Source organism: Vulpes lagopus, chromosome 5 (assembly GCF_018345385.1).
Source record: "Vulpes lagopus strain Blue_001 chromosome 5, ASM1834538v1, whole genome shotgun sequence".
NCBI lineage: Eukaryota > Metazoa > Chordata > Mammalia > Carnivora > Canidae > Vulpes > Vulpes lagopus.
Window position 1 is genome coordinate 9,900,414 of NC_054828.1, and position 19,880 is coordinate 9,920,293.

At 53.2% G+C, this 19,880-nt stretch overlaps 1 protein-coding gene across 2 annotated transcripts; it reads left to right on the top strand.

The window, feature by feature from the left end:
- The first annotated feature begins 904 nt into the window (after positions 1-904).
- SUN2 (Sad1 and UNC84 domain containing 2) lies at positions 905-19,857 on the top strand. Of its 2 annotated transcripts, none has more exons than XM_041757544.1 (18): positions 905-1,145; positions 4,071-4,229; positions 5,040-5,230; positions 5,590-5,727; positions 6,472-6,567; positions 6,966-7,059; positions 8,002-8,072; positions 10,275-10,399; positions 12,676-12,930; positions 13,330-13,407; positions 13,825-13,868; positions 14,454-14,619; positions 14,986-15,207; positions 15,518-15,602; positions 15,985-16,100; positions 16,245-16,412; positions 16,700-16,792; positions 18,206-19,857. In XM_041757544.1, the coding sequence occupies exons 2-18, from the start codon at positions 4,108-4,110 to the stop codon at positions 18,317-18,319; spliced, it is 2,178 nt and encodes a 725-aa protein (XP_041613478.1). In that variant the 5' UTR covers positions 905-1,145; positions 4,071-4,107; the 3' UTR covers positions 18,320-19,857. The 2 variants fall into 2 exon arrangements, with proteins under 2 accessions (XP_041613478.1, XP_041613479.1); XM_041757545.1 differs by having other exon boundaries at positions 15,521-15,602.
- Positions 19,858-19,880: the final 23 nt, after the last annotated feature.

Below are 19,880 nucleotides of genomic sequence, written 5' to 3' on the forward strand. Positions count from 1 at the left end.
GCAGGGCTGCTGGTGTCAGCCACCATTTGACTCACTGTCTATCGCACAGATCTGAGTGAGGAAGAGGTAACCAGCCCTGCCTTCTCAGTACCAAACGTACCAAACTCTCTCCTTAAAGTGGTGAAAAACATTTGCAGTGAAACTTGGAGGCCCTGGGGGCAGACCGGGAAATGACAGGCCCTCCTGCCACGTCTGGAATCCCCAAAATCAACCCTAAAGCGGAAAAATCAGACTCGGATGTGAAGAGAATCTCCTAATCTCAATTTTGCCTCTTTCTAAGCTGCGACTTTAAGCAAATCACTTAACACCTCTATGAACGTGTTTCCTTATCTCTGAAATGGGCGTAGGAAGGCCGGGCTAACCGGACAAAGACGCCGGCGCCAGGCAGGCGTTCACGAGCCTTCCCCATCGCCGCCGGGGAGTCCGAAGGCGGACTACTCCCTGCCCCTCCAGCTGGGCCTGAGGCCGGGGGGCTCCGACTCCCCTCGCGCCCCACTTCCCTGGGCCATCGTCAGACGGGCTGTGGCGCCCCCGCCACCCGCGGCGTTTCAGGCCCCGGGCTCGCAGTCGGCTCGCGGGGCGCTGGGGCGCCGCGGCCGCAGGGCCACGGGCGGGGCGAGGCTCCCCAGGCAGTGCTCGGAGCCGGATCGGGTGTCCCGAGCCACCAGGCCGAGTCAAGTGCGCAGCCGGCCCGGCCCAGACCCCTCCCGCCGCCGCCGCCGCCCCCGCGCCTCCCACGCGCGGCCTCCAGGGACGCACACCGGGCCCCCGGGCCCACGCGGCGGGCGGAGCGAACCGGGGCCTTTGTGTTCAAACCGCCCAATGGGCGGGGGCGGTGGGCGGTGACGCGGGCGGGGCCCGGCCAATGGGCTGCGGCCTGTCAGCGTTGATTGGCAGGCGCACACATACACACTCGGCCACGCGCGCGCCGGCCGGCCCCACTCGCGCAGCGCGGTTGTGCGCGGGTCGCATTGTCTGCCGCGCCGTCCCGCCCGCTGGCCTCGCCCCGCTCCGCCGCTCCCCGCGCGCCCCGGGCCCCTCGCCGAGCGCGGCTCGCGGGATTCCGACGCGGGAAGGGGGCGCGCCCGGGCGGCGCAGCGGGCCTCGGACGCCCACGGCCCCGCACGGAGCAGCCGCGGCAGCAGGTAACCGCCGGCCGTGGGCCTCTGGCGGGCGGGCGAGCGGGGCAAAGGGTGGTGGGCCGGCCGCGCCCGCCTCTCCGCGGCGCCCGGGCCCGGCCCGACCCCGGGGTCATCGTCGGGCCGCTCCGGCCAGGGCCGAGCTGCCCAGGCCTGGTCCTTCCTCCCCGGGCCAAGCTGGGCCGCACTCCAGCCCCACCCGGCGCACGCCCCTGGGCGGGTGGGGAAGGGCCAGCGCGGGCCGGGCCAGCCGCCCTGACTCATCCCCGCAGCCCGCCCCCTGGCCAGCCCGCAGGGCGGATGTCTCCAGGCGGGACTTCCCCGGGCACAGCCTCCCGAGAGGAGGGGAGCAGAAGCGGGCTCCCTCGGACCGGCCCAGGGCAGTGCCTGTGTTTTCGTGCCAGGCAGGCGGTTTCCAGGGACAGGCAGTTCTCTGCCTCTGCCTGTCAGACTCTGGGAATAGGAGGAAGGCCCATTCTGTTCCGTTCTTAAAAAAAGAAACCAAACAAATAGGAGGCGGGAGTGTGACTTAGAGCAGAACCGCAGGGAAGGCGCGTGGTTGCTTAAAAAAAAAAAAAAAAAAAAAAATCAAAAGTCCCATCTCTGCAGGTTCAGCCCTTTAGGGAAGATGGAGAAGGGAGTTAGCACCTGCAGCGTTTTACAGGCCCCATGAGGGAAAGTAGTGTGAAAACGCCCCGTGGAAGACACCCAAGATCTAGGTTAAGTCTGAAGACTGGCTGGGTACTGCTGTAGAACTTTGTGGAGAGGGTGTGGGGAAAGGTGGAGTTGAGAAACGGAAGTGGTTCACCTCAGAAGTGAGGAGGGATACTTAAAGGTTTCTGAATTGAGTGTGTGTGTTGGTGAGGGTGGGGTCTTCTGATATGCAAAAGATCTGAGCTCCCAGAGGCTCTTGTTTTGTTTTGGAGGATTCAGACTTTGACCTTTCTCATCTTCTGAAACCCAGACTCAGTTGCAAACTGTTTCATGATGCGGGGACTACAGGAGAGACTGGGAGGGTGGAGGAGGGTGCGACTGCTGACAGTTTCCTACCACGCCCCGCCCCCCACACCCCCACCCCATACACCTCCCTCTGAATATTTATATTCTTGCCAACAGCAGCTTGAGTTGGCAGAAACATTGCTTTGTTTCTGCCCCAGGGTGAAGGCTTGCTTCATCCACTTCTGCAGGCAGGGGCGAAGAGGAGGAGCCTATATGGGCATTTGGAGCTTTCAGGTGGGGAGGGCAGTCATGAGGGTGGAATTGCCTTATAAGGAGTGGGATATAGAAAAGGACCCAGGCTAACTTCCTGCTTTGATGACGACCAGTTGGTCTCTTTACCAACACCCGCTAAAAACCACAGGGGGATGCCAGGTGGGCATCTCAGCTGGGAAAACACCAATAAGACCAAGACATGAGGCTGCTTGTTTTTCATAAGAGGACCTTCTAGAATTCTCCAGCTGGACTAACCAGACCTTCTGGTTTCCACAGTCTTGAGTTGGGAAATCTTCGAGTCTGTGCCCTCTGCACTACCTAGGGAACTAACAGTTTAAATATCCACCAGGAATATTAGAAGGGATAATAAGTCACAAATACTGGGGACTCTTGAGCAGGCCTGAGTATAACAAAGACTTTGTGACCTGGGTAGCAAAGGCACCACGTTGAGACTCCTTACATTGGTAATCTGAGATTCTGAATTTGGGTTTCTTTCTTTTCTTTCTTTCTTTCTTTCTTTTCTTTCTTTCTCTTTCATTTGGGTTTCTATATCTGAAAGGCTTATTAATCCTCCTCTGGTTGTAGAATGAATGCTGCCTTTGGCCTGGTCTCCTCACCTTGACCTCCTTTGAGTCCTAGATATCAATTCCAGAGCCTTGATTTCTCACCCCACGTGGTGACTTGTTCCCTCCGGCAGAGATTGACTGTAACCCCACACTGCTGCTCCACCTTCCAGTTTTGTTAATTTGTTAACAAGTATCTGTCGTGTGACAACTCTGTCTACAGCCTGTTCTGAGCATATTTGAAGCTATTAAAGACTCTCCTTGGGGACATACAACACATTCCTTAAGCAACTTGAAAACTTTATGGTAAAGGGGAAAGACCCAGGCTGTGCCACCTGTCCCATCTGAGCCCAAACCCTGCCTCTGTCATTCATAGGCTGGGTGACTGTGGGCATGGTCACCGATCATCTCCGTGTCCCAGGTTCCTCCCTTGCACAATGACAGTAATGGTACCTCTTGTGTTCACAAAGATCAGAAATGGGTGTAAGGAGCCAGGTACCTAGGAGGCATTTCACACAGTATTTTGTCCTCCCTGTCACCATCCTGTCAGGATGCACTGATGTTGCAGTACAGTAACCACTCGGGGGACACAGCCTACACACCTTCAGGATGTATAGGGGGAGCTTACCAAGAGAAGGTTTTCTCCAGTCCGAGTTGGGTTGGTGCCCTGAATCAATGAGTACAAATACAAGGAAAAGAAAGTGTGTCTCCTTTAAGAGAAATGACTGGAAAGAGCGCACACGGTTCTAGGGGGAGGGCAGCATGGTAGGATGGCTGGACCGGAGGGTCTGTGCATGGCAGCAGCGATCAAAGGCATTCAGTTAGCATCTATTGCATGCCTATCATGTTCTATGTGCTCTGCTATGTGCCAAAGGTTGCAGAAGGTTGGGTTCTGCGTCTCATCAGTTCAGCAGTCAGGTAAACTAAAAATTAGAAAAGCTTGTGGGAAGCATCATGAGAGGCCACCCAGGTACTAAGTGAGCCCAAGGCAGAGTGGGAGGGTGGGTGCCAGGGGATGCTTAATAAATACTCCATGTCCCCTCCTCTCAGGCTGTTTGGGTTGAATGCACAGGGACCGATGTTCCCTGGGAAGCAGGTCCCCAGTGGGGAGCTGAGAACAAACCCAGGCCTCACATGTCCTCCTTTCTCTCCTAAGACTCTCTTCAGGAGGAAGGTCCCCATCCTACCTTGTCATGTCTCGCCGAAGCCAGCGCCTCACGCGCTACTCCCAGGGTGATGATGATGGCGGCAGCAGCAGTGGAGGAAGCTCAGTGATGGGGAGCCAGAGCACCCTGTTTAAAGACAGTCCTCTCAGGTAGGGCATTGCCGTCCCCCCACCACCGTGGATCACGCTGACCTGCACAGCATCTTCCTGTTACCACCTCATTAAGTAGAGATCAGATGCCCATGTCTGGTTGAGGGGGAACACTCACACCCTTGAGGATGCCAGGATCCAGCACTCCTGATTTTTCTCCCCCTATTGTAAGCCAGGCTATTGCCCTCACATTCAGAGAACAGGAAGTGGGGAGGGGCAGCTTCAAGAATAAACCAGGCCAGAAACCCCCAAATTGCAAGTGGGGTTCACAGGAACCCGTTCTGCTATGGATGGCTGTGCCCTTCTGACCATCCTCCCCAGACCCATGCAGGCTTCAGCAGGGCCAGCGAAGCAACCGGAGAGAGGACCCAGTCTGAGGGGCATGGTAAATGAGCTAAAGCTGGCGTCTGCCTCATCCTGCCCCGCTTGCAGATATGAGGCCCAGATAACAGCTCATGAGGCTGTGGCTAGCCCTCGCTAGCCCTCGGAGGCCAGGTTGGGTTGGTCTGGGTTTTCAGCGGGTGGTAGAAGTTGCTAATACATCAAGAAGCATGAGAAGAAACTTTGGCTTTGAAGTTAGAGACCTGGATTTGAATCCTGACTTCATCCCTTAACTGCTGGTGAGATTAGAGGAAATGGTGAGCAGAGAAAGCACCTGTGGTTAGCACAGTCAGGAGCTGGGAGCTGCTAGTTGCCTAGCAACAAGGGTGACCCACTCACCAGAGGCAGGCCCAGCGACTTGCTCTCCTGTTCCTGGCTGGGCTCACCTGCCTGTTCCCTGCCTCTCCCCTCCCGGCTGAACTCCCACAGGACCTTGAAGAGGAAATCCAGCAACATGAAGCGCCTCTCCCCAGCACCACAGCTGGGCCCCTCTTCCGACGCACACACCTCCTACTACAGCGAGTCAGTGGTCAGGGAGTCCTACTTTGGCAGTCCCAGGGCCGCCTCCCTTGCCAGGAGTTCCATCCTAGATGATCACCTGCATGGTGACCCCTACTGGAGTGAGTATCGGAAACCTTCCTCCTGGGGCTTTTGCTTCCTTTGCTTCTAGTGGAAACTCAAGGTCGAAAATCTTCCCCTGAGTGGTGTCCTAACTGCTGCTGGGCTGGAGGAGGGGCTCCCTGTCTTCAGAAACCCTTGGAAAGAGGAGCCTGGTGCCTGACCCGCTCGGGCTGCTTCAGACAGCAAGGCAGCCATGGAGCTGCTCTGAGCCTGGAGACCCAGGGAGCTCGGGAGCAGCTCAGGGCAGTTCCGGCTGTCCATCACAGATGCTCCTCAGGGTGACCCACGAGGCCCTCCAGAATAGCCCCCTGGGAGCATCCCTCTGCCCCAGGAGAACCCTGCGTTCTTCCCTCCCCAGGTGAGGATTTGCGGGTGAGAAGGAGGAGGGGTACAGGTGGCACGGAGAGTAGCAAACTCAACGGGCTTGCTGAGGACAAGAGCTCCGAGGACTTCCTGGGCTCTTCCTCGGGCTACTCTTCTGAGGATGACTTTGCAGGTAGGTGACGCCTGGGAGCCAACACTCCAGCAGGCCCTGGGGACCCTGGGGAGGGGGACTCCTGACAGCCCGAGAGAGCACACAGTATCTGGGCGGCCTCTCCACAGACCAGCTGGGCCTCCCCCGCCATGGCACTGTGGCACCCTGAAACCCAAGCCCAGGGTGGCCCTTGACACACTGTGATTGCCCTGTCCCCAGGGTCGGAGCAGCCTACTGTCATCTCCACTTCCAGCAAGTACTTAACATGGGGCTTGACCCCTTTAGTCCAGTTCTGAACGATGGTTTGGAGGATTACAGATGAGGAGAGGGACATAGACAAGAAGCTCAGGGGAAATTATGTGTCAGAAACCTATCACTCTGTTCCTATGACAGATATTTACTGACCTGCTAGGTGCCAGGCCTGTGCGACACTCGGGGGATGCGAAGGAGAATGATGTGTGGTCTTAGCTCACAGTCTCTAGGAGAAGACAAATAGGATAGTCTCCCTATCCTTGGGCTCTTAAGAGTGAAGACAGGGCAGCCCGGGTGGCTCAGCGGTTTAGCGCTGCCTTCAGCCCAGGGCCTGATCCTGGAGACCCGGGATCAAGTCCCACATCAGGCTCCCTGCATGGAGCTTGCTTCTCCCTCTGCGTCTCTGCCTCTCTCTCTCTCTCTCTGTTATGAATAAATAAATTTTAAAAATCTAAAAAAAAAAAAAAAAAAAAAAAGAGGACAGACTGAGCTGTGGCCTGTCCATCCCTGCAGGGTACTCGGAGACTGACCATCATAGTTCGGGTTCACGGTTAAGGAACGCCGTCTCTTGGGCAGCCTCTTGTTTCTGGATGGTTGTCACTTCTCCAGGTGGGTGCTGGCTATTCTGTGCATGATTATTTCCATTCTCTATGGCAGTCCGTCCTCCCCCCTTCTCCCTGTGGTTGGGCATTCCACCAAGAGACCATAGGACTGTCAGGGAAAGCTCATTCTGGAATAATCACTGGAAATCAGAAGCCATAGTAACAGTCTAGCATTCTCTAGTGGAAGGGCAGGAGCAGCCGTGGAGCAGGACGGAGGGTGTTGGCAGACCAGGCAGGTGGAATTGGAGGAGTAGGGTAGCCTCAGACAGGGCAGAGGAGCCCTGGCACATCAGTGTGGGGGGAGGGGCAGAGAGGGCTGCAGGTGGAGAGACCAGTGCTCTGAAACCGTGACCTGCAGGCCACTGGCTCAGGGTGACACTCAGGCCTTGCTGGTCCCTCTCCTAGGCCGGCTCTTTGGACTCCTCTACTGGTGGGTTGGCACCACTTGGTATCGCCTGACGACAGCCGCCTCTCTTCTCGATGTCTTCGTTTTAACCAGGTAAGCAAGACCCCCACTTTGACAATGAATCCAGAAGCCCTGGGACAGAAGGGACCAAAAAAGCTTCTAAACCCATATATATCCTTTCCCCGAAGGTCTTTGTCCCAGTCTACTTGAACATGCAGTAGGCTCCCCGGAGCCCCTCTTTGCCTGACAGATGATGGGACTGAGTCAGGTGTTTTCCAAACCAGTAGCTCTTCAGGAAGTATTCTGGAATTACGGTTCCTGTTCTTGGGTACTTCCTGCTAAATGCCAGCCCCATCCCACCACTTCTGAGTTTGGCCTGCCTCCTGCTAGTCAGGTTTTAGGCTCTGGCCAAGAAGTGGTGTTTCCATGGAGGTTCAGCTTCTTTCGTGGCCTTGTGCCAGTCTAGAACCCAGAGTCTCTGCTGTGTGTTCAGAAGTCAGGAAAAGGTGCTGCATGAGGATGCTGTGGGTTTATTTCCCAAGTCCCTGACCCAGCAGAGCCAGGAAAGAAAACTAAGCCAGGAAGTCAGGGTCCTCTGGCCGTTAATCCTGGCTGGATGGTTGGCCAGCTGTGCTGAGAAGAGGATCTGTGCCACCAAAAGAAGGTTCCTCATTTTTCTAAAATAGTGTTTAAGGAGTTGTATTTTTTTTTTCTAGAATTGCTTGCTTGGAGGACCTCTATATATGAAAATTTCAGGTTTTTCAAAGACGCCACTTTTTTGTTTTAATAACATCAATAAAATTCAGTTATAATTCTCCCCATTATTCCAAGACCTGAAGGGAAATCTCCAAAGTGTCCAATCCGGCCCTGGCAAGATGAGACACTCCAGGGCATCCCCCTCCAACTCCAGTTAAGCACTCAGGAAAAGCCTCTGCAGACTCCCCTATGGGGCTGCAGAGGCCTGAATGCCCTCTTGACCACTACCCTCATCCTCCCCCACCCCTGCTTTCCCTGCCATCCCCTCTTGTGGTCTAGGCGCTTCTCATCTGTGAAGACATTCCTGTGGTTTCTGTTGCTGTTGCTGCTCATGACTGGCCTGACCTATGGTGAGCTTCCCCGGCATTGCAGGGGAGGGGTAGCATGAGCATGCCAGGCTGAAATGGTGCTGGCTGAGCCCGAGGGGTAGGGCGGGGTGGGTGGGGGCTGGCGCTGAGCAGAGATGGGAAAACCAGAGCGACAGTAACCGCCTACAAGAAAGGGAATGAGGCAGGATGAGTGGGATCAGACTGAGCTGGAGCAACTCCCAGGCCCTAGGCTCTCCTGGGTCCTCACTGACCCATGCCGATTCTGAGGGTGTCCCGGGGTGAAAGGGGTATGCCCCAATCCACCACTGATCTTGTCCTGTTTGGGTGGCTGCACTGGACTGCCTGGCCTGTCTAGAGCATTCTTGGAGCCACCTGGGTCAGAACATGCCCTAGTACATGTTTTTACCCCTTTTATTGGGTAAAAACACTGTTATTACACTGTTATTAGTAGTCTTTTCCTCTCCATTCCAAATCAGGATGTAGTCTAGGTGAGTGAATTCTTGTTACAATGTCAAATTCAATCTTTATCTTCAGGATCAAAACAAAGTAGTAAAGAGAAGAATGCCTTTTTATAACTAACAGAGCTCATTTACAAGTTGCTTGACATTGTTCCAAACTCTATCCTAGGACTTTCATGTGTCTTACATAGTTGTAATTGTTTATATATTTTGTGTTCAGCTTGTAATTCGACATGTCGTGTCACAGGAGTCTCACAGTTCTATAGGAGTTGCCTCTATTTCCCCCAGGGTTTCAATGATTATATCAATCTACAATTTATAGAGACCATAGTTTATTTTTTGAGTTGGTTTTATAGGTTTAGCATCTACTCAATTTGTATTTATTAAATAGCAAGGTAGAAACATTTTCCAAGTGTTGATTTCATTTCCTTTTTGTTTCCTGTTACAACAGCTTGTTCATTTCCAGTGGAAACTGGGCATCACTCTAAAAATAATGATGCTCTACAATTGTATAGTGTTTTGTTCATGAGTTACCTCTGTTAATTTGCATTTCACTGTGGGTTTGATGGAGCTGATGTCCTGGCAGCAACATGCTGAGAGTGTGGAGGGTCTGAAAGGCTGGTGGAATGGCCTGCTCAGGGAGTGCATTTAGTGAGGCATGTCCAGAGGGACTGACTAAAAGCCTGATGAGGGGGTGCTTCCTGTTGCACTTGCTCACAATGATCGTGTGACGAGTGTGGTCTTACCGGGATGGAGACCCACTGGCTAATATGGCTTTTTAGGGGCCCTCATTCCTTCTCACACACGCATGTGCATAGCTCAGGAGTGAATACATCACAAGCAGACAGATGACCCCTAAAGCAAGATGCAAGTGTCACTGTGGCTGTAGCCTTGTGCTGGGTCTTGGATCAAAAGCACCTTTTTTTTTTTTTCCCCAAAAGCATCCTCTTATTGTCTTGTTTGATTCTCAAGCATTGTAGCCCATTAGAATTACCTGGGGAGGTGTTTTATTTTTTTTATTTTTTGTTTGTTTTTTTTTCCCATAGGGTCCACTTTAGTTGGGCTTGAACTCATGGCCCTGACATCAATAGGCAGGCACTTAACCAACTGAGCCACCCAGTGCCCATCCTGGGGAGCTTTTAAGACTCACCTACAGGAGCACTGGGGTGGCTCAGTTGGTTGGGCATCCAACTCTTGGTTTTGGCTTAGGTCATGATTCGGGCTTATAGGATCAAGCCTCACATAGGGCTCTGTGCTTCAGCATGGAGTTTGCTTCTTCCTCTCTCCCCCTCCCCCTACTTGCTCTCTCACAAAATCTTAAAAAAAAAACAAAACACAAACAAAAAAACCCCTCACCTAGAGAGGGATTCTTCAGTCCAGTGAATTCAGTGGGGCCAGATATTGGGTATTTTAAAAGTTTCCTGGGTGATTCTGATGGACATTTGGGGCTGAGAACCACCATCAGGGCCTCTGGTTCTACCCCAGGATCATCCCTAGCTTATTATAGCCACGTTCTCCAAGTTTTGCTGTCTACAGAAAAATGAGGATTCCTGAGGGATGTGCGAATGCATACACTCTGGGACTGTCAGGTGGATGTTGCTGCCTCAGAGAATGATGGGAACTTCCATCCCCCGTACTGCCTTCCAGCAGCACAGCTCACAGAAATGAGACAAGCTGCTAATAACTTGTGTTCATTAGGCCATCTTCAGCAGCTGTGCCTTCCTGCCTGGCCCCTGGCCTGGATGACCCCCTGTCCTCTGTACAGGTGCTTGGTATTTCTACCCCTATGGGCTGCAGACATTCCACCCAGCTCTGGTTTCCTGGTGGGCAGCAAAGGGCAGCAGCAGGCAGCATGATGTGTGGGAGTCCAGAGATGCATCCCATTTCCAGGTGAGTATCTTACAGTTGTGGGTCTTCACTCTGCCCATTTGGAATTCATTTCCCTGCCCTTACACCTTATATATGGGGCTGAGAAGAGGCGCGGCCCTTGCTGGTAAACTGTCTTGTCTCCCAGGATACCCCTTTCTCTACTGTTTGTGGTGGAGGTACAGGAGAGCAGTTTGCTTGTGCTTAAATAGGACTTCAAATTGACCCAAAGTTAGTTGCCATCTTAAGCACAGAAAACAAGAGGGATGAGACAAATCATTTTGTCTTTGTTCCTTTTCAGTAGTTTCATAAACATTACTAAGCATCTTCTATGAATAATGTGCTGTTTGGTCAGTTGCCAGTTACAAGTAAATCACCCCTAAAATCAGCGCCTTAAAACTACAAGCATTTGATTAGCTCACGGGTCTGGATCATCTGGGTGGCTAGGCTGGGCTCCCCTGCGTGTCTGCAGTTGGTTGATGGGTCAGTGGGGGTGGGTTGGGTTAGGCCTGACCCAGCAGGCTGTGTGCCACACGTGTTTTTCTCGTCCAGCAGGATAGCCTGGTCTTGTTCTCATGGCAGCTGACCATGGTTCCATGAGAGCAAAATAAGGCCTAGATTCAGAACTGTCCTTTCCACCACATTCTAAGCCAAAGTCAATCTTAGAGCCAGTCTAGATTCCAAGAGGGGGACATAGACTCCAGCTCTTGATGGGAGTACCTGCAAAGCCACAGGGAGGAAGATAGAACAAGGGCCACTTTTGCAGCCCAGGCTGTGTCCTCAGGGAGCCTGCAGTCCAGTGGGGGTAACAGGTACACAGACAATTTGAGTGTGTGCATGCAAAAATGAAAATTCTTTACTCCCTAAATATATTTGAATTTTGCTTGTATCTTGCTGAATAGTTAGTTGAGTAACACATTTTTCATCATTTATTTTGGTGGATATTACTTTCCTGACCCTCATGTTACCATTTCATTAAAATGACCTGTTTTGGCATTATAACTTTCCCTTTTTTAATCATTAGTAAAAATGTTAAATACAATTTCGGGACCACCTTTTCTGAGAAAAGGGAGAGTATATCTTTGTACTCGCTTACACTGACATAAAGACACCAATGAAAATCGTTGGTTTGGTAGTTGAGGGGACCAAGTAGATAGGGACACAAATTAGGAGAGTGACTTTTTAAAAAATTTTTAGAAGATTTTATTTACGTATGTATGTATGACACAAAGACATAGGGAGAGGGAGAAGTAGGCTCCCCACAGAGAGCCTGAGGTGGGATTAGATTCTGGGACTTCGGGATCATGCCCTGAGCCAAAGGCAGATGCTCAACCACTGAGCCACTCGGGTGTCTTTTTTTTTTTTTTTTTTAAGATTTTATTTATTTGAGAGAAAGAGATAAAGCACAAGCAGGGGGAGCAGCAGAGGCATAGGGAGAAGCAGGCTCCCTGCTGAGGGAGCCTCAATCTCAGGACCCCAGGATCATGACCTGAACCAAAGGCAGACACTTAATCAGCTAAGCCATCCAGGTGCCCCAGAAGAGTGACTTCTTAACTCTTTGCTTTTTGAGTCCTGCAAATACACAGTCTACTTTAAAAGATTTAAAAAATCAGAAGCAGCTTCTGCACCCAGGAGGTCCCTGTCTCTAATGGACAGTTGACAAATTAGTTTTTCTCTTGGCAAAGATTTTTGTTCTTAAGCTAGCAAGTTTCTCAAACTTCATGGCATGCTGTTAGGAGCAACCCTCAAGTCCAAATGACTTATATTCTCTTTACTTGGGCCCTCCAATTAAAGAGAAGAAAGCAAACCTTTTCAAACATTTTTGTCTATTAGCCATAGTTCTCTTGGACAAAGTGGGAGCTGCTGAGGTTAGCAGCTGAACCCCCTGACCCCTTGCTTTCCAGCATGTGCACACATGTAGGAGGGGAGAGGGCTGGGGTTAGCTCAGCAGGCCACGCAGCCCCCTGCAGCTCCTTCTGGTTCTCTGCTTGGACCTGTCCCTCCATTTGGAGTGTCTCTGGGGAGGGATGTGTGTGCACACACCTGGCCCACACACACTCCTCCTTGGGGATCAAACCCTCCCAGACCACATGTGTCTGCATGTGTACTGCATTGTCGTGTCAGCGGACTTACGGCACCCTACCTTCTGGTGTACTCACCTACCTGCAGGGCACAGACTGTCCTCAGAGCCAGCGTGTGTCACATTCGGGTGTTTCTGGGATTCTCTTCCCTTTCTGTTCAGGAAGCATTGTCGTCCTAGGTCACTCACCTTCATGGCTTTTCCCTCCCTACCCCGCCAGACTGAGCAGCGCATCTTGTCCCGGGTACACTCCCTGGAGCGGCGCCTGGAAGCTCTCGCTGCTGAATTTTCCTCCAACTGGCAGAAGGAGGCTATGCGGCTGGAACGTCTGGAACTGCGGCAAGGGGCCACTGGTGGAGGAGGCCACGTAGGCCTGAGCCAGGAGGACACCCTGGCGCTTCTGGAGGGGTTGGTGAGCCGCCGTGAGGCTGCCCTGAAGGAGGACTTCCGCAGGGACACGGCTGCTCGGATCCAGGTCTCTGAGCGTGAGCAAAGTGGCGTGTGGGTGACACTGTGGGTGTATAGGGGGAGGGAGGAGCCCCTACACACCCTGACATGAAGACAGCAGTGTGTCACTTGGGAGTTACCTCCTTTAAGCCTTAGTTCCCTCATGTAAAATGGAGGCTATGGTGTTTACCCTCTCTCCCCCATCCGATTGTGAGAGCATGAGACTGTAGAGTGCCTGGCACAACAGGTGTGCAGTAGATATCAAAGGAGTCTTGTGTGTTTCCAAGAAGCACTGGAGCATAAAGGCCAGGACCTGAAGTTTACAGTCAGGCCTGGTTCAGATTCCAATCCCACCACTTACTGGTGGTTAAGTTTCTTCTGCCTATAACTCAGTAGAAAACCTCAGACACTCGCCTATGTCTGACAGGAAGAACTGGTCGCCCTGAGAGCAGAGCATCAACAAGACTTGGAAGACCTCTTTAAGAAAATTGTCCAGGCCTCCCAGGTTGGTGGGGCCCTGATCCAGTTCAACATCTGCTCTTGGGCTGAGACAGCTTGGCTCTCCCAAAGTGCCTGCTTAGACACCAGATGGGGTAGGGGTATAGTCTCCTGACTTCTGCAGGAGCTGAACCCTAGGGCTCTGAAATGCTTCGCAGGGATGCGTTGGAGCATGCTTGATGAAGGGTTGTTTTCAAGAGGCCTGTTGTGTTGGGTATAACATGCCAAATAAATGAGTGAATGAATGAATGTGTAAGTGTGGCAGCAGGGTGGCTCTCCCTAAGGACATTGACTAGGAGGTGTTTAAGGTTTTCCAAGGTGGGGCTGTGATTAAACAGACTCCAAAGGGAACAGATCCTGCTCTGGGAGACCAATTGCTCCGAGTCTGGCATTTATTGTATTTGTCCCTTTTTCCGGCTTACAGGAGTCAGAGGCTCGACTCCAGCAACTGAAGTCTGAGTGGCAAAGGTAATGGGCACTGCCATCTGGCCTAGGCCTGCTCTTCCCCCTGCTCTCCCCGCTGCCAACAGCGAGGCAGGCCTGGGGCGCAGAGCCCCAGAGCAGAGTTCAGATTGTGTTCTAAGCAGAGGGGATAGCCAAAACCTAGCTCAGAAACACCTGCATAGAGCCTATCCTTTAAGTAAAAGAAGAGGTTGGGAAGGGGGCCACCACAAGAGAATTGGGATTTGTGGGTTCATGTGTAGATACACCATCTTTTGTGCACAGGCTCATGCAGACAGCCTTCCCATGCCCCAGATAGCGGTATGTGGGGGTGGGGGTGGGGTGGGAGAGGCCAAGGCAGAGTGAACTATGGATCTGGGTTTAGAAAGGTAACAGGATAAGAATTCATTCTTCAGGATCAGACCAATTGTAGACACTGAAGCTATGTTCTACAGCCAGAGTCCCCAGGTGTAGGGCCTTGCATTCACCTGTCCATGATGGGCACACACTTCTATCAGGAGCCAATTAGGGGATTCTTTTGTGTTCTTCAGCATGGCCTTACCCCTCACCAGAGATCCAAGGCTTACTGTTTTCTCCTCTCTTTGGGAGTAGAATGACCCAAGAATCCTTCCGAGAGAACTCTATGAAGGAGCTGGGGCGGCTGGAGGGTCAGCTGACAGGCCTGCGGCAGGAACTGGCAGCCCTGAGCCTGAAGCAGAGCTCGGTGGCAGACCAAGTGGGCCTCCTGCCCCAGCAGCTGCAGGCTGTGAGGGATGATGTAAGTTGGGACCATCCAAGTCCCCTGCTGAACACCCTGTCCTCTAAGAGTATCTGCCCTAAAAGCCTATGTGGCAAAGAGCCTCTTGCCCCGGTGGCCAGTTAGTCCCCCAGGTCCCTGCTTGGCATTTGGCACAGATGTTGGCTTTCTTTGACAAGAGTTCTTCCTGTTTTGTTTTCAGTAACCTGGAGGGTTGTTCACAACTCTTTCCTCCATGTGGGCTAGCAGGATCTGCTGGCCCTCCCCCTCCCAGGCTGGTGCTCCCTCCTACCTCCTCCACTCTAGCCAGGCACTACCCTGCCCTGGGCCAGCACAGCAACACTGTCCCTGTGAGCCTCTCAGAGACCTTTTTTTTTTGGTCCCTAGGTGGAGTCTCAGTTTCCTGCCTGGGTCAGTCAGTTCCTTCTCCGAGGTGGGGGAACCCGCACTGGGCTCCTTCAACGAGAAGAGATGCAAGCTCAGCTGCAGGAGCTGGAGAACAAGATCCTTGCCCATGTGGCCGAGATGCAGGGCAAGTCAGCAAGGGAGGCTGCCGCCAGCCTGGGGCTAACGCTGCAGAAGGAAGGCGTGATTGGGGTGACAGAGGAGGTGAGGACTGTATGGCCCCTGGAACATACCCACCCTGACGTAGTGTTCTCCCTGGGAGCCATAGACCTGCACAGTCCCACACTGCCAGCTTCATGGTATGTTCTAAGGCCTAAGTGACATGCGAGAGGCTCTGATGTTTGCTTTGGGGCTGGTAGGGGTGGGGTACACCTAGGTATGTGGCCCGTATGGCTGAACACCAGTGTGTGGTACAGGATAGGAGGGGCCTGTTCATGGGTCCCTGGCCCTCAGTAGTAGGGGGCTCAGGGTGGAAGAGTATTTCTCATGGCAGCCGCATGGATGCCTGTTTTAGCAGGTGCAGCGCATTGTAAACCAGGCCCTGAAGCGCTACAGTGAAGACCGCATCGGGATGGTGGACTATGCTCTGGAATCAGGAGGTGTGTGTGCACTCTACCCTTTGCCCAGTCCCCATGCTGGCTAGCATCTGCCGGGGCAGCCATGGTGCTAGGCCAGTGGGGCTTGAGATCAGCACAAAACACAACAAAGGCAAGTGAATAAGCTTGGAGAAGTCTGGATGAACTGAACACCATTCTTGCCCAGGGAGAAGCTGACATTTACAGTTACTTTGTAGTTGGGTACAGTTGAGGGATACAGACTAGGCCTCGGGCATCTGCCCTCCAGCCTCAGAGAGGACATGACAATAGTCATCCCCGCCTAGGTTCCTTGAGCGGGTGAGATGCCCGGTGTATGGGTCTCTCCCCCTACCCCCCACTAGGGTTCAGTTCCAGGTGCCCACACTGCCTTGCTTTCCTGACTTAGGGGCTAGTGTTATCAGCACTCGGTGTTCCGAGACCTACGAGACCAAGACGGCCCTCCTCAGCCTCTTCGGCATCCCTCTGTGGTATCACTCCCAGTCGCCCCGAGTCATCCTCCAGGTAGGTACCCAAAGAGGGCAGCAGCAGGGGCCCCAAGCAGAGTCACCTACATAGCTGGGAACCCTCATCCTGGGTCAGCAAAAGCTGTGCCTAGCGTAAGCTTTGTCACCAGCCTTATGCTGACCCAGCTTCCTTCCTCTCCAGCCAGATGTGCATCCAGGCAACTGCTGGGCCTTCCAGGGGCCCCAGGGCTTTGCCGTGGTTCGCCTCTCTGCCCGCATCCGCCCCACTGCTGTCACCTTAGAGCATGTCCCCAAGTCCTTGTCGCCTAACAGCACCATCTCCAGTGCCCCCAAGGACTTCTCCATCTTTGTGAGTCTCTACCAAGGATAAAGCTGGGATTGGTCTTTGGGAGGGAGTATATTAGGAAGAGTGCGGCAAGGTGGGAAATGGTTCCCAGTCCCAGTTATCTTAGGCTGTGCTGGAAGAAACTGGGCACAGGGCTTGGGCCCCCTGCAGTCCCGCCAAGGCTCCTGCCTGATCTGCTCATGTGGGAGGGGACCAGTGTGGGAGCAGGAAGGGGAAGTGCTCCTCCCTGGGGGACTAGGGCACTTGTTCTAAGAGCAAGATCTTCTCTCCATCCCTTGTTCTCTTCTCAGGGGTTTGATGAAGATCTGCAGCAAGAGGGGACACTTCTTGGCCAGTTCACCTATGACCAGGATGGGGAGCCCATTCAGACCTTCTATTTTCAGGTATGGGACGCTGCTATGCTAACAGAGGTGACATTCTGAACACTTACCCTGGGCCAGGCACCGGGGGCTTAGGGCAAGAAAAAGTATAGCCCCTGCCTTCCCAGAGCTCAAGGTAGGGAACAGACTCCCATGCTCAAGGGGCATGGAAGAGGTACCACATAGATGTCTGCACAGGGGAGGGCCCATCCCAGTTAGAGCAGTTGTCTGAGGGTGGCCCAGTTGGGCTTCAGGCAGTGCAGCATGGCTAGGGGGCAGAGGGAGGCTGTTTGCCTCAGTTTGAGTGGGCATCAGTCTCCCAGCCCCTTGTTGGAAATGGAGATTCCCAGTCTCTACCCCGGGAGATAGGCTCCTAGGTTTTAAGAGCCCTAAGGAATCAATGTTTGTTCTAATAAGCAGCCCAGATGTATGCTGAGCAGGGGGCTTAAGCAGTATACCAGGGATGAAGAATTGGGTGAGATGGTTAAGGGACAGTGGTGGGAAGGGAGGCTGTAGAGGCAGGCCTAGCCATCAGGCCAAACACTTTTGGCCCTCAGGGCTGGGCACTGCCAGGTTTTAGACAGATAAGTGACAAGGCATTGTAGGAAGATCGCTATGACCGTGTAGAAATGGACAAGACCAGTCAGGAAGTGGTTGCAGAAAGAGAGTGTGAGGAGGTGGGAGGCCAAGGGTCAGGTTGGACAGAAGAGGGGAGGGGGAAGGTGAGGATGGCTCCCAGGTGCCAAGAGGCAGGCTAATGCAGGAGGGGGTTTGGCCACCAAGTCTGAGGCAACTGTGGGACAGTCTAGTGGAGCCATCAGGGGACCCAGATATCACCCTGGAGCTGACAGCTCTGTCTATATAACTGAGCCAGTGGAGTGCTTGCGACTTCTCAGCATGTGTGTAGACTGAGCCTTTAGGAGAAGGCAGAGGACAAGAGGCTGTGTGGAAGGCCAGAGGGAGACAGGAAGAACAGGAAAACGCTGTGCCTATTGGCATCAAACCCAGGGAACTTTGCTCCAAAGCTTACTTAAAAAATGTGAGTTTTTGAGCAAAGAGGATAGAGGCCTACTGAGCACTTAAGAAAAATTCTATTTCAGAGTAAAAGGAAATTCTGTCCACTGACAGTGATAACTCGTGTGAATCTGTCAGTATGGGATGAATCTAGCTGGTCCTCAACTACAAGGCCATTTTTATGTGGCTGTGGGTCAGTGGCCCCTAGAGGACCTCTGAAGCTCCTGGGGCTCCTTGGCTCAGAGGGTGGAAATTCTGCTCCATGGTCTGAAGATAGGGGCTTTGAAGTCTACTTCTCTGTGGAGACCTATGGGTGGGGGGAGTGCATCTGGCCCTGGGCATGGCTGTCCTCCTTCCTGTCCTCCTGTCAGTGAGGTCTGAGGACTTGGACACTCACTCCTAATCCCTTCTTTCTCTACCCAGGACACTAAAATGGCCACATACCAGGTGGTGGAGCTTCGGATCTTGACTAACTGGGGCCACCCTGAATACACCTGCATCTACCGCTTCCGGGTGCATGGGGAACCCACCTACTAGGCCTTCTCTGCTGTGGCCAGCCAGCTGGGAGGCCAGCCCCTCTCAGCATGTGCCCCCTTCTCTGGGAGTGGGAGAGCAGCACCCTTGCCACTCTTCCCCACATGCTTGACCAGTGCACTGACTTCCAGGAGCAAGAACCGCTGGCCCAATGGAGCTGAGAAAGAACATGCAGGGCTTTCCTAGCAGCAGGACAGCTTGAGGTGGACAGCAAGTTCCAGCATCCCTTTTCTCTGTCCTCCTTGTGCCAGGCACTGGGTGTCTACTTCCCCTTCTTGGGAGGATGTATATATGTAGCATATTGTGGGGGATTGAGACAGGGAAAGAAGCAATGAGTGGACATGTTCCAGCAAAGGTGGGTGAAACCTGTCTGCCCCTTAACCAAGATGGGGGGCTGGCACCCAGGGAGCTGCTGTGGGTAGGCCTGTGAATGAATCAGGTGCCAAAGCTGGGGATGGGATGAGTGAGGGCCTGGGGCAAGTGAGCTGCCCCCATCCACAGGCAGGGAAGTAAGGTCCTCTGGGAAGAAAGTGTTCATGGAACAGGCTGGGATGAGCCCCTGGCAGGAAACTCCTTGTACAGGACAGCCGGGCTCTTCCAGAAGTCTAGTGCCATCAACTTAAGGGAGCTTGACCTGTGAGGTCCCCAAAAAGCCTCTATACACTGTATTTGTTCTGGGTCAAAGTGGGCCATTGGGCTTCTCATACTCTTGAGGCTTTGGCTCCTGTGAGCCTCTGAGGGGCCAAGGGCCAGCCTGTAGGATTCCCTGTCTGCTGGGACTAGTTGCTTTCTCTCTCCCCTGATGCTGGGACCTGGGTCCACTTTGCTCCTCATTCCTGCTAGGGCCTGCCTGTGCCCCAGAGCAAGCTTGCCATATTCCCCCAGGGTGCAGGGAGCCTAGACTGGTCTTTTGAGGCTATAAGCAGCTGGGGTAAGCTTAAAAGGGTGGGGAGCAGGGTACTCCCCAAGCTCTTGGTGACATTTAAGGTGTCATGGTAGGAAGAGGTCTGTCTGTACTAGGGGCCCCATCCCAAACAGGTGCCTGACTCTAAGGGCCCTGATCCTCAGCTACCCCCTTGGACTCTTTCAGCTCTTTCTCAGATTGTTTCCTTTCTGGCTCATTTCCTAGGGGGTGCGGCCTTCAGGGGTGGTAGGCTGGGGAAGAGACGGCTTTTAGACCCAGCAGGCCCTGCTGTATTATGTATATATTTTTTCAAGGTCTGTTTTTTAACTGAAAAGCTTTGGGCTTGATTCCTAGCCCCGTTCTGTGGGGCACTGGCTGATTTCAGTTCCTTGTAACCCGGCTGCTGAGAGGGGCTACTGTGGAGGCTGATCCCCAGATGGGCTCCTAGGGGAGGGAGCTGGAAGGAAGATGAGGCCCAAGGCTACCTGTGGTCCTTGGGCACCAGCCCCAGCCCAGACAACCAGGTTTTGTTTTGCGCTCTCCTGTCAAAAATGCTGCACTATTGGTTCTGAATTTTTTATCTCCAGATTCTAATTTATGCCTATGCAAAAAATAAATAAATAAATTATGCCCAGGATTCAGGGAATGTGTAGTTTTTAT

What these genes read in the sequence shown, in the direction of transcription:
- SUN2 (XM_041757544.1), top strand. Translation starts at nt 4,108, where the DNA reads ATGTCTCGCCGAAGCCAGCGCCTCACGCGCTACTCCCAGGGTGATGAT. An exon ending in CATGACTGGCCTGACCTATG is followed by an intron (nt 8,073 to 10,274) that starts GTGAGCTTCCCC and finishes TCCTCTGTACAG; the next exon opens with GTGCTTGGTATTTCTACCCC. An exon ending in TGATTGGGGTGACAGAGGAG is followed by an intron (nt 15,208 to 15,517) that starts GTGAGGACTGTA and finishes TGCCTGTTTTAG; the next exon opens with CAGGTGCAGCGCATTGTAAA.